Source organism: Leptodactylus fuscus, chromosome 9 (genome assembly GCF_031893055.1).
Source record: "Leptodactylus fuscus isolate aLepFus1 chromosome 9, aLepFus1.hap2, whole genome shotgun sequence".
Taxonomy (NCBI): Eukaryota; Metazoa; Chordata; class Amphibia; order Anura; family Leptodactylidae; genus Leptodactylus; species Leptodactylus fuscus.
The window spans coordinates 80,359,792-80,373,285 of record NC_134273.1 but is presented as its reverse complement, the minus strand read 5'-3'; the positions used below and the strand labels follow the sequence as shown (position 1 = coordinate 80,373,285).

The 13,494-nt window shown below is 41.5% G+C and overlaps 1 protein-coding gene across 10 annotated transcripts in view; it reads left to right on the top strand.

The window, feature by feature from the left end:
• Window positions 1-13,494, top strand: part of FOXP1 (forkhead box P1) — a 497,110-nt gene that overhangs the window by 425,096 nt on the left and 58,520 nt on the right. For all 10 annotated transcript variants that reach the window (XM_075287502.1, XM_075287498.1, XM_075287500.1 and 7 more), the window contains one exon: window positions 4,209-4,365. In XM_075287502.1, the coding sequence (XP_075143603.1) occupies window positions 4,209-4,365 (157 nt within the window). The remainder of the gene's footprint in view (window positions 1-4,208; window positions 4,366-13,494) is intronic.

Sequence of the window (13,494 nt, the reverse complement as noted above, 5' to 3'; positions counted from 1 at the left end):
TACATCATCCTTATCGTGTCAGTGACCCAAATTGTCTACCGCACTCACTCCCCATTTGTCATATGTGCTTTTTATTACATTTTACACACTTACTTCAAGTAGCCGTCTCTGAATTAACTTAGTCCTTTCCATGGCTGTGTGGTGTGTAAGCAGATGGCTTGGGCGCTATTTACACTGTGTGATATCAGACAGAACAAGACACGGAGAGAACTTCTCGACCATCAAGGCAATGCACAATGTGGAGTGTCCCAGTCTGGACCAAGATGGGTGGATTCAGGTTAGGACCGAGTAAGGTAGTCAGCAGAGATCTCCTTCCCCTTATCTAGAATCCACTTAAGAGTTTTTAGAATCCATTAATCCATTGACCAGTATCTACTGCTTTATTTGGATACTGGTGGTCATGGTTGGAAGATGTCTCACCAACACCTATTGTGAGCACCTACCATGTTCAGATCTCCTTCTGAGCCCGTTGAGAGTCTGTAACCAAAAACCATCATCTCGACTCAGTCCTCCAGATAGATAGGTAAGGAACTCCTGAATGAAACAGCGCTTCCCCGTGTCTTTCGGTGTCTCTGTTGCCAAGATATTGCCTTTGTTGTCACTTTGGAGAGACGGAGACATTGTCACTTACCTCTTTGGAGCAATGACAATACCCTTGTTGCTCCAAAGATCTCAGTTGCATATTGACAAAAACTTTGATAACTCGACAATGGAGACACCGATTCACAAGGTGTTAACACCGCGCCAATTCCCAATCTGTAGCGTTCATATGCTAGGTTCTGGTGACAGATATTAAGAAATTAAGGATGTGGTCAGACTTTGATAAAAATAAGAAAAATATCCCATGTTCAAGATTTTAGATGAGCGAGGAAGAGTCAATTTTGTTTGTTTTTCCAAAGAAACAGTGCCACTCCTGTCTATAGGCCACGTTTGGTGTTGCAGTGTAGCCTCAATAAATCTAGTTGCAATACTAGACACGACCCATGGCCAAGAGTGGCGCTATTTTTGGATATTCATAAGACGTTCAGGTCATTGAAAACTTTGTTCTTCTTCATCCATAGCCTTCAAAAATCTACTGGAGTCGTCTTTGGCTCCACACTAGGCACTTCGATGTCATCTAAAGAGTTAATCCGCTTTCTCCAGCAGATCTGCGTGGAGTGTATAAGATCTCCACCTTGATATTATTCCCAGCAGATCGGGGATATTAGATAATTTCCTTCTATTTATTGTACAACTGCACAACGTTATCTCTCTATCTCCTGGAATAATTACGGAGGAAATCTACAGTATTATTATGTTGTGGGGAGGTTTTTTTTTTGTACTTTTATTTCACTCTTATGGCTGGCACAATAAAAAAGCCAGACTGGTGCAATGTGTTGATGTTTGAGACAACAAAAGTTTTTTTGTCATCCTCCCATTGTGCGATAAATAACTTTAGAAAGATACTTATCAAGTAAAATACCTCGCCTGGGTCCGCGAAGAACAAAGGGAACACAAAAGAGAGGCGACGCGAGAACGGCGAGAATAGAAAAAGCGTACTTAGCGGTAGTCAATGCATCTGTCTAGAGCCCGGAGTAGTGTACTCCTGCTCGAGTAAGATGTTGTTTGCTAAATTATGAATGTGTGTAATTAAAATCGAGTCGCTGTTTCTATGAAAGATTTACAATGTTATTTCATCGTTTGTCATGGCTAATTAACAATATTAGATGAAGTTTTTCTTCTTCAAAGGTCTGATTTTTTTCTCATTTATTTATGTCAGAAGTGATAAACAGAGTACTTAAAAGCATCTCGGGCGGTGCGCTGAGAAAAGCAGCGTGTTCACTTAACACCTCCAAGGTTCACGGTTCGAATCCCAGCGGAGACAGGCGGCTACGTCTCTAGCGTTGAATATAATTAATGATTTCAAAGTAACCGGCTATGGGATTTTTTTTTTTTTTCTATGTATTAGTTTTAGAAGGGTAAAGGGGGCGTTCAGTGGGAACAAATAGAGGCCAAAAAAAAAAATATTAGAGTTCACTTCTACCTTACCTGGATTATTAATATTTACCTTAAAGCGATTTTCTTATTGCGCACGGGAATTATTGATTGTTCGTGTCCTTGGCTGGATTTCTCAGGGTGTCGTAATTTTTGGAGATCACTTTGCACTTTCATTTGAGGTTTTCTCCAAACTGGTCGTACACTGGCCCAAATATTGGCATGTTCTTGTAACCACTAAGTAGGCTTTTCCGAACATTGGTGGTTCCTTGGAACCTAGTTTGATATTCTTCGGAAGAGTTTGGTAACGTTAAGAGCTTGCACTTCTACAGTAAAGATGAGGTCGTAGGTATTCCCCTAAATTTTCTTTTTTTAAGGGATCCCTATGGTAAAAAGTTTGGAAAGTGCTGGTTGTCATCCAGCATCATTTTTTTTCTACTGCCAAAAGTTTGACTTCTCTCCTTCCCAGCGATCAGCTGTTACCACCAGGGTCAACCACACTCTTCCTCCACTCTCCACAAGTGTAGTATTGTATGCTGATCAAATAAAGGGTAGTCCCAAATGGAGGGACTCTTTACATGACCTCAATATGTCCTAGTAGGATATGTGGATTGGGTGGTCCTGATGGACATATTCCTATAAGTATTGCTAGACCTTCTTCCAATAGCATCTTGTCTTTTAAGGCTCCTTTGATTTTCTTAAGCACTCATTGGACTGTGGTCAAAATGTTAGATTAGGTCTGCCCTGGTTACATCTTAATTGCACTTCTTCTACATGGTAGCCCGATTGTAGATGAAGTCTCCATCCATTAAGCGAGTAAAAGTGGTCAATGACTATTGAAGGTGTATTGGCAAACTCTCCTTTGGCCAACAGCTGTCCCTCTTGACTCCCCATTCACATATATGTTTGGTAATGTGTTGTCAGCTGGAGGTGACTCATCTCTTCTTAGAATGAAAGGTTTGGATTAAAATTCAAGATGCCCAATCCTTCCTCCCCACCAATATCATCTGTTGGGATAGAGTCAGGAGCTATGGACATCCCCCGGCCCCGCTGAAATTACCAAGTTTAGTCCTTTTTTTATGTGTATGGAGGGTGTTTAAACTTCTTAGCGCTTCTGGCCAGTCTCCGGTATCATCGGTGCTTGGTTTGGGAAGTCACTAGACTTCTGCCATTTCCATGTACACCAGTGACTTTGATGACTGCCACAGGGTTCTGAAGAAGGATTCATCCCCTTGTACATAAAAGTAGGACTGTGTGTCACATGTCAAACATTTATCAACTTCATGGGTATCACTAGCGTACTATAGAGTCTTGTATGGGAGACCTTGGACTACAGCCATACAAATTATATTTTTATCAGCAACAGTGGACGATTTGGCTATTTCGGCTAACAAACATTGGTGATATGACAAGTAGATGCTGCAAATAGGCTTTCATGGCTGGCTGACCGCAGATTTTAATCTGCTGAAAACTGGTTGGCAGTGCTGAATATTTTTTGGCTGGCTTCCAAAAATACCAGTGTTTGGCATGATCATCAGCCGAGGTGCTCAAACCCTGCACTATAGTGCAATAGTATGGCTACATGATGGGCACCCAAAATCTAGAGTGTATGGCCAGTTTAACAACTTAATTTTTAATCCACCATATATCTGACTATAAAGATGGTCGCTTGTGTAATGTTTCTTTCATCCATTATGGTATTCCAGAATTTTGGCATCCAACCATGAGAACGTGCGTGTCCTCTGTCTTCACTAGTTCACCAACCATGTACTAAAGTATCCTTGTTATTTGGTGCAAATACTGTAATGTTGATATGAAAAATGGGACAATCCATGGCCAGCTCGCTCTTCTCCATTCTCCCCTTCTAGGATGTTGAGGTTCGGTACGTTCATTTTTGCACTAAAGATGTGTGATAGAGGAAACCTCTTCAGCTGTAGCGAGCCATAATTCCCATAGTTCTATCTTCTCTGTCATCTCTTCCCCAGCTTGGCTGTTGCTGAAGCATGATGGGAGCTTCAATTCAATGACAGCTGGGTTGCCAAAGGTCTACTCCTCTCTGTTGCTTAAAACTGCAGAATAATCTAGATTAGACGCGTCTACACTCTATAGAAGTATAACCTAGATAAACAGAAGCACTTTGAAATGAAAGTCCCCCATTGATCTCAGGATCTCTACAGCAGTGAGCAGAACGCAGACCTCTCACATGTTTAATTTTCTGCTTCCTTTTATAACAGCAACAGCAGCAAGTGGCGACGCAGCAGTTGGCCTTTCAACAACAGCTTCTACAAATGCAACAGCTGCAGCAGCAGCACCTCTTGACTCTGCAGCGTCAAGGTCTCCTTTCAATCCAACCCGGACAGCCCGCCCTTCCACTGCAACCTCTTGCGCAAGGTTTGTACAACTAAAGAGCTTTTTCTTCTTAATTGCGTTGCTTGACAATCTGTGTGAACTAGCTTGAAAGTCTTCTGCCAGTCTTACAGCCATGGTGGTGGTTGTGTAGGAGAAAAATTCTAGAATTTCGCCCTTCTAATACATTTTTTTTTAGAAGTTTCCCATGTCATAGATGCAGAGAGAAGATCACTTACAATGAGGAATGTAATGGGAGACTCCTGCGGGTCATCGATACATTGGTCAACTTTTTTAGTGGATGTTTTGATCTTACTATTATTTTTATGGTTTCCCGTGAAGAGTAATTGACCAGATTGTTGCAAGCGATCTGATAAGATTTTCAAGTGTATTATTTTTGGGGTGTTAAGACCTGTATCTAAAACTTGGCCAATTCAGCAGGAGGCCTCGCGACACTTAGTGTTGAATTTCCAAGCCCGATCCTTTAGTTCTTTGGAGAGATAAGCCACCTCGTGGAGGACTCTGTTAGTGGCCTACACCCCTCGCCCAGTTGACAAAACGTGAATGTTCTGCCAACCCAAGCCTACATGTTTGAGTAGTCAATGCTTCTCTCCTGCAGGTATAAAGGATCTAGCATGGTGGTGTGAAAATTCTTTACTCCAAAATCCGCCATCGTTTGGCACTCAGGAGGCCGACACAGTAGATATTCCTTTTGTCTGACTTAGCAGTATCGCCAGTTTTAGTAACTAAAATGTGAAACAAGCCATTACAAGTTTCCATTGGATGGATCCCAACATTTTGATCCCATGAACTAAATTGTCATATATTTCATCATTGCATCTATCGCCAACTTTCTCCTATTGTTTTCTTGAATGAGTTCCGGTTTTGGCAACACAAAAATTTCACTGTGTGAAGAAGATTTTAAGCTGCCCACACGCCATAGATAGCTGCCAGCCTAATGAAGTTTCGGCATGGATGTGCTCTCGATAGGGAGAAGGTGGTAAACCATTGCTAGACATCCCTGGTGGTGGCTTATCAGTGCGAACCCAACATGTCTCATCCCTATTTCTCCAAACATCAAGGAAGAGGTGAAAGTGGGCGAGTTGGGACTCTTAAGGTGGTCATTGTTTATGGCGGTTTCTCGCCTAATTTGTCTGGCCACCTTTACATGAATTGTTACTTTAGATGTGGAAATTTTTTTGCTACTTGTCTATTTTTAATGGCGGTGTAATGTCTCTTCCTAATGAGTTCTGCAGGTGACTCTGCTCAACTGGACAAGGAGTTCTTCCTATACATTACCGGTGCTCATCTGGGGTTAAGAGTTGTTGGTTGTTGGCGAGGGTCGATGGTTTGACGGTTCACTTGGGGCTATCGCCAGTATTATTTCTAGCAGTCCCTCCTCGTACAGTTTCTTCCCAAGGTTCCTAAGGTGAAGTACAACCCTTGACTCTCGGCATAGTCTATAGATTTACATATGGTGGAGATTATGATAAAGTTTTATTGGATTATGTTAAGTACCAAAAAAATAAATCTGAATTACCCGTTTCCTATATGAAATTCCCTTGAAAAATAAGGACATGTGGCTCATTTTGTGGACTCGCAGAATAAAGCTGACCCCGCGCTGTACCGGGACCATGGGTTGCATTAGTGGGAATACTTTGCACAAATTGTCTGGCAACGCTGACTGATTTGCTCATTTCTATGGGTGAAGTAATAGAGGACACGTGTTAATTATTAAAGAGATTTCTACATCATTCATACATTTTGGCATCTGAAAGTTTCATCTTGGAGTGGAGACGAAGGATTTAGATAAGATTGTGAGACTCCATGATAAGGCAGATTTGGAGTCACAGTTTCCTATGGCTGCTATTGAGGGACTTTATCTTGTAGCCGTCTTAGGGGTCATCTGGCCTGGTCAGTCCTTCCTTATATCGGTGGATCTCGGTGTTAAAAGGTATTATTAGATTATAAATACATGGCTTCCTACTTACAAAAACAGCGCCACACCCGTCCTCTGGATGTGTGTGGTGGAGCAGGTCAGCCCTATTCCCTTCAGTGGAGCCAACCTGCAATACCAGACACAACCTATTGGCAGGTGTGGTGCTGTAATACAGTAATGATTTTCTAAACGTGCAAACCTCTTTCATTGGGTGTCCACCATTGGTTGTGTTTCAGTTGGACTCTCTAATGAAAATTGGTCCTAACAGGAACACTTCATGCTTTTCTTGGCCTGTTCCCTTTACATAAGTTTGGACTGGCCCATATGATACCCACTAGGGAATATACACCTAAAGCCAAAAAAATTACTTCTTACCAGCTGTTGTCAGTGTTGGCTTTCTTCCCACAATGTTCTGTTCTTAACTAGGGGTTTGTAAGTTGTATGTGAACGTTAAAGGGTTTTCCAGATTTCTTATGATATCAGATCGTAGTGGCTCCAATACCCATCACCCCACAGATCAGCTATTTAAAGGGGCCATACCTTTCAGACCAGCACTGCGGCCTCTTCACAGTGGCATACGTTTTATAGTGGCAGTGCTTGGTATTACAGTTCAGCCTCATTCACTTAAATGGGACGGAGTCGCGAACGAGCTGTGTGAATGACAAACATGACTTTACTGGCCGTTGATCTAAAAACAGTAGTCGCCTAACTGATTCTATGAGCTAATTGGTGGAGGTGCTAGGTGTCGGACTCCTGCCAATCTGATATTGATGACTTAAAGGGATTCTACCACTAAAACACATTTTTTTCTAGTTAACACGTCGGAATAGCCTTTAAAAAGGCTATTCGTCTCCTACCTGTGGAAGTGCTCTCCGCCGCGCCGTTCGTTCAAAATACCGGTTTGTACCGGTATGCTAATTAGTTCTCTCGCAGCGATGGGGGCGTCCCCATTGCAGCTCGAAAACCGACCGCAGCGCCGCCTCTCTGGTCTTCAGTGTCCTCCCCTTGCTTCTTCAGCGTCTGTCGGACGCCTGCGCGGTACGCTCTGTTCGGCGAAGATTGCCGAACGTACTGCGCATGCGCGAAATTGCGGTCCCAGCCATAGTGCGGGCACCGCAATTTCGCGCATGCGCAGTACGTTCGGCAATCTTCGCCGAACAGAGCATACTGCGCAGGCGTCCGACAAACGCTGAAGAAGCAAGGGGAGGATACAGAAGACCAGAGAGGCGGCGCTGCGGTCGGTTTTCGAGCTGCAATGGGGACGCCCCCATCGCTGCGAGAGAACTAATTAGCATACCGGTACAAACCGGTATTTTGAACGAACGGCACGGCGGAGAGCACTTCCACAGGTAAGAGATGAATAGCCTTTTTAAAGGTTATTCCGACGTGGTAACTAGAAAAAAATGTGTTTTAGTGGTAGAATCCCTTTAATACTAATAGGGTAGTACTTTGGCCAGTTAATGGGCCACTACCTTCTTAGATCTGTTCCTTAAGATGACCATAAACATGACAATTAGCTGACTTTAGCATGGTCAACTAGCTATCTTATTGTTATAGTGGTGTGTCAACTATTCCTGACATAGGATGTTGGGGAAAAGAAGGATTAGGCATGTTGAGATTCCATATGCATGATCTCTTGAGATAGAGGTGTCTATCAGCAACTTACTGCCTTCCCCCTATTATTAGGACATGCATGCCCAGTCTAGTCTAGCGTGCATGTGCAGGGGAGTTCAGAAGGAATAGATGACGGCTGAACGAGCCTTGTGCCAATGACTATGGTCGCGTACGGGCAGCTTTATATGTTATTCGGTAGTGGCAATGTGTGAGCGATGTCAGAGTATCAGAAAGCCCCTTTCGGATGTAGATTTTAGTTTGGATGCCGACCGGTTACTCACATTTTCAACGTGATGTCAATGGTGATATTTATTATAATGGAGGGAATTTGTTCCAACAATGTCTTACAAATTACAGCTGTTTGCCAATAAGCCAATAAGAGCCGTGTCACCGTGCGGGATAATGTGGCTGTAAAATACCGCTATTGATTTCCCTCCTTCTGTAATGCATCTATTGATGAATGAACATGTAGGACGCTGCGGGCTCCACTCTATACAAGCAGGCCTTACATACGGACCACCTAGCAGTCCTAGGGGTCCTTTCTCATCTATATTTTCTAGATAATGTGAGCGAGCAGATGAAGATCTTATTTGACGTCTCTGATATTTTTGTAGAATCGTAGAAAAATCAATCCACAACTTAAATGTCATATTTGGTCAAAAATGCCCTTATCTCAAGAATGGAGAACACACATCCCCTTGTCCACTTGGTGAGGTGGTCGATGGCCCCTGAATCCAGGCGCTGTATGAATGGAGAGATCGCAGTTTGTGTGTGGCACGTTTCTATTCGAGTCACAGAAATATCCAAGTAGGTTTGCCTTGCGGACAGTAGGTTCACACTAGCATTGGTCTCTCCATCGTTAAGGGGTCCGCATGGGGATGAGCCTGTCCTCTAAAAAAAAAAAGCGGTTACCCTCGGACCCCATAGACTATAATGGTGTCCGTCAGGTTTATACTAAAACCGGTGATCCTCTGATTCTAGGCAGAGTCTACGATGGAGACTCCAATGCAGATGTGAACCAAGCGTAAGACCTGATGGTACTCCCTTTTCCAATGGCTTGCCCCATTCACTTGAATGGAGGCCTACAGCAGTTCTCCTGTCCCACCTACAGCATGGCTGACCAGGGTGTCTCCGTCCAGAGAAGACCTTTAAGGGGCCACATCAAACCTGCCACTCCATGATTCAGAGGTTGGACGCCATTCGTGAAGCAATGGCATATCCTATAGGTTTACCCTTGAAAGTGAATGTAGCCGAGTTGCAATACCAAAATCAACCTATCGCCAAGAGTGGCGCTGTTTCTGAAACAAAGCAGCCTTGTTTCCATATCTTATAAACCCCTTTTAGGATTTTGAATGCAAAAAATCCCTTTTAGGTTCTTTGATTATACGTGATCAGCCATGGAGAAAATCCATCCCTCACTGATGGCTCCATATCTCAGAAGCCGATCACCTCCAGGAACCTCGGCATCCAGATGTGTGAGTAATATGAGCAGCTGGACTTTTATAAGCTGCCGACTTTAGGTTTAGTGCCCCTTTAAAAGACACGTGGGGGCGTTTTATAAGAAAATTCGGGAATTTGATTGCTAGTTCCTTCTCAAATTAGGGTCAGCGCTCTGGTCGGCGCAGATAGACTGCGGCCGGGGAGAATAATTTGAAACTGATGTCATTATGAGCGTTAAATCAACTTTCTGCTTGTTTGAACATGGTCACCTGGGTGCGGAGACACAAGGACACCGAGAGGTTGACTTTGTTTGTCTAACAGCCGGTGATACTTAGGTTTGCGAAATTGAGTTCTGCGAGGAGTAATCCGTCACCTGTCCCCATAACATACATTTTTTAAACCCAAGGACCGCATTTTCCTTCATAATGAAGAGAACTGAACTGTCCTGAAAACACATCGTGGCGGAAAAACCGGTGACTAATATTTAATAAAATGTCAAAAAAAAATGTCTCCAGCTCCGAGTCATGTATCAGCGGCGGAAGACGACTAAACTCACTCCGGCTAAATTCTCTGCGGTGATTAACCGTTTTTTTTTTTCACAGATCCATCAACTACCCCCCCCTCCCCTCCTCCTGTCACTTTCTTGCGGCGTCCGCCATTTTATTATTTCGTGATAGGTATCAGTATTGACAAGCACAGTGTATACATGTCTCTTTCCATTCCAACGTTTCCTGTTACATTTCACGTCGGAAATTCTTCTCTAACCTGCCCCGCACGGCCTCGATACGCCGATCCAATTGTATCCAGGCCGGGAGTTAAAAATTCTAACATGGGTGGAAATTTTTTAGAAAATTTTTGTCTATTTTTGTTTTAATTCCTTCGTTGAAATGACGACCCGGAAGCTCCAGAAATCTCCCTGCCATCAGCTCCCACTAGATGGGAGGGGGGAAGCTATCATCCTGCGAGTGGCTGAATTTACAGCCTGCACATTAATTTGCGAATTAATTAATTAGCCGATGAATTTTAGGGGCTTTGTGCCTGAAACACTTGAGAGGCATTACTAGCATGGAAGGAATATTACAATTTCATATTGCAAAGGAGTGCTTGGCTAATTAATAGATGCATTTCCTTAAATACCAGTGCAAAATAGGCTCGCCTTGCTTGACGCGTTTTAATACAAACACGCTGAGAGTCTCCGACGTATTAGCATCAGAGGACAATTTGATGCGCCATTGTTTTAATGCAGAATCGGGGGAGTAAGGGGTCAGCTCTGTTCTGAGGTAATTGTTAGTGTGTAGACAGTGCTGTCAAGTACGACTGCTAAAAATATATCCTACACTGTCACTTCGCAAGGTGCCGGAAAATAATAGCCTACACTCAACAAAAACGGGACGCGGGGTTGAGCCGTAACCTTTTTTTTTTTCCCTCTCTTTGTTTAATTTGTCTCCTGGGTTTAATTTTAAAGGACATGTGATAATTGAATATGTCTAATAGCTAAATACTCATTTGGTACCAAATCTATCAAAATATAATTGGCATTTTTTTTTAAATGCGTGCGCGGTGAGTCGGGGGAGGCAAAGGGGGGGGGGGGGGTACCGAAACCGACTCCGGGAGCCAGACGATAGATTTCAAAACTATTTTATGACCTAACGTATTAATATGTATCTATTCTCTGCCCTTCTTATTAATTGCTGAGAACGTACAAAAAAAATTAATAAAAAAATTTTTTGAATTTTTTTTTATTTTAGAACATTTTTTTTGTTTAATTTTACGGTGAGGACCTAGTGTTTTTTTGTTAATGCGGCTCTCTCCCAAAGGCGGGGAAGGTTATTGGTCTGTCGTGCAATAATTTACTCCTCTTTGATATGCAAAATATCCACGGTGAATAAAAAAAAAAAAAAAAATTCTATCAGCCTCATTTCACACTTCTTAGCCACTTACATTCTCTAGAGTCTATTGCCTCATTAGACCACTGCTCTTCGAAGCCGCTATAATTAAAATCTTTAACAGTTTAGAGAAGTAAAGATGTTTGGCTGATCACGTTGAGATGATTATCTGTCCATTGTATTCTAAATGGGAAAAAAAAAAAATTAAATTTAAAATCCTGGCAATTTTTTTTTATTTTTTTTTTTATTTTTATGATGTGTTCCGAATCAATAAAACCTCAGCTGCCTCCTTTATTTTTAATGTAGCGTCTTGAAAGGGCCTTGATTTAAATTCTTGAAACGTATAGTTAGCGTTTGCAAATAAAGGACTGAGCGGCTTCTGTACGATTAAAAATATACGTTGTAGCCGTACACGAGAATAATTAGGGCATGGAATCGGGGGCAGAGAATTATAGTTTTTTGGGGGGGGCTCCCGAGTTTCACTGTAAAATCTGTAACATGGCCCCCAACTACCATGAACCATTTATAATACCGGTATACAGGATTCAATTGCAACCTTTACACCCCCTAGGGTTAACACAGCACTGTTCGTTGTGTAGTGGCCGTATACGGTACTGCATCTCTCTCCCGATTCCCATTGCTCAGCATATGGATAATATTTTAGAGCAACTGCATTGAGGGCTGCCCTGCAGGCAAGGAATATGTTGTCAGCTCATCCAGAGTCCAGTAAATATATCCAAAGTCCTCAATAAACCACAAAACAAGTGAACCAAAGCAAACCTTTCCCGGAACAGTGTTTTTATAAGTGTTTTTTTTTGTATTCGAGCCAAAAAGTGATACAGCTTCTAGTCAGAGCATGGGAAGACATTTGGATAGATAGAAGGATAGATAGAAGGATAGATAGAAGGATAGATAGATAGATAGATAGATAGATAGATAGGAGATAGATAGATAGATAGATAGATAGATAGATAGATAGATAGATAGATAATGGATGGATAGATAAATAGATAGATAGGAGATAGATAGATAGATAGATAGATAGATAGATAGATAGATAGATAGGAGATAGATAGATAGATAGGAGATAGATAGATAGATAGGAGATAGATAGATAGATAGATAGATAGATAGATAGATAGATAGATAGATAGGAGATAGATAGATAGATAGATAGATAGAAGATAGATAGATAAATAGATAGGAGATAGATAGATAGATAGATAGATAGATAGATAGATAAATAGACAGAGACAGATTAAATCTGTTCTATGCATTTATTGTTTCTCTATTGATTTGTTTCCTATCTTTTTTTAAGCTATATTTTTATCTATCTATCTATCTATCTATCTATCTATCTATCTATCTATCTCCTATCTATCTATCTATCTATCTATCTATCTATCTATCTATCTATCTATCTAGTCTCTGTCCATTATATAGCTGGGCTGTGTCTTCATGGTTGTTCATGGTCTGTCGCTCAATTTTTTTGATTTCTTCATTAATCTATCCCTTCATCTGTTTCTTTTTTTAATTGTATTCTTTTCTCTATTCCTTCTTTCATTGTTTTCCCTTCTATACGTCAGCATAGCCCCAGTATACAATATTTCCGCTTGAAGTGAAAGAAGAGATACAATGTCACAATTTATTCCACCCTCCCTCAACAAAGCAAATAAATAAGCTGAATAATATAATACTACACAGATATAAAGGGAAATAATATTTTTTATTTTCCAAAATATTCTAAATTACCGTATGTCCAGAATACCAGGAGCATCGGAAGTATCCGGTCGTCTAATTCATCCTTCAGTTATGGGAATATATTTTAGGAATCTGCAGACCTGAGAATAGCCGCCCGTTGATCATTAAACCCAATTACAAATATAAAAATAAATTGGAATTATCCCCCCAAAAAATCGAGTTCCGTAGAAAATAATATGAGTATAGTCTACTAAAAATAAAAAAAAGTGTAATAATTACGCCTTGCGCCGTTCCCCCGCTGTGTTCAGTGGGCAGTGACAATATTTGTACTACAAATTAGGGTCCCCCTCCCCAAAAAAAAGCTTTTTATACTTCTGTCTGCGATCTCATTAGCATTGATCTGAGCCCTGACAGTAATAATGGGGTGAGTTTTCGAGAAAGTTCTGTATTTTTTCAGCAGACACATCCATCAATTAAGCGAGCAGAACTAGAAACCAAAATTAATGAGAGAGATAGGTGTGTTAATGAAATAATCATAGTGTAATCAATTTGACTGTTAGAAAGTGAAAAGCATTTCAAGGAGACGATACGAAT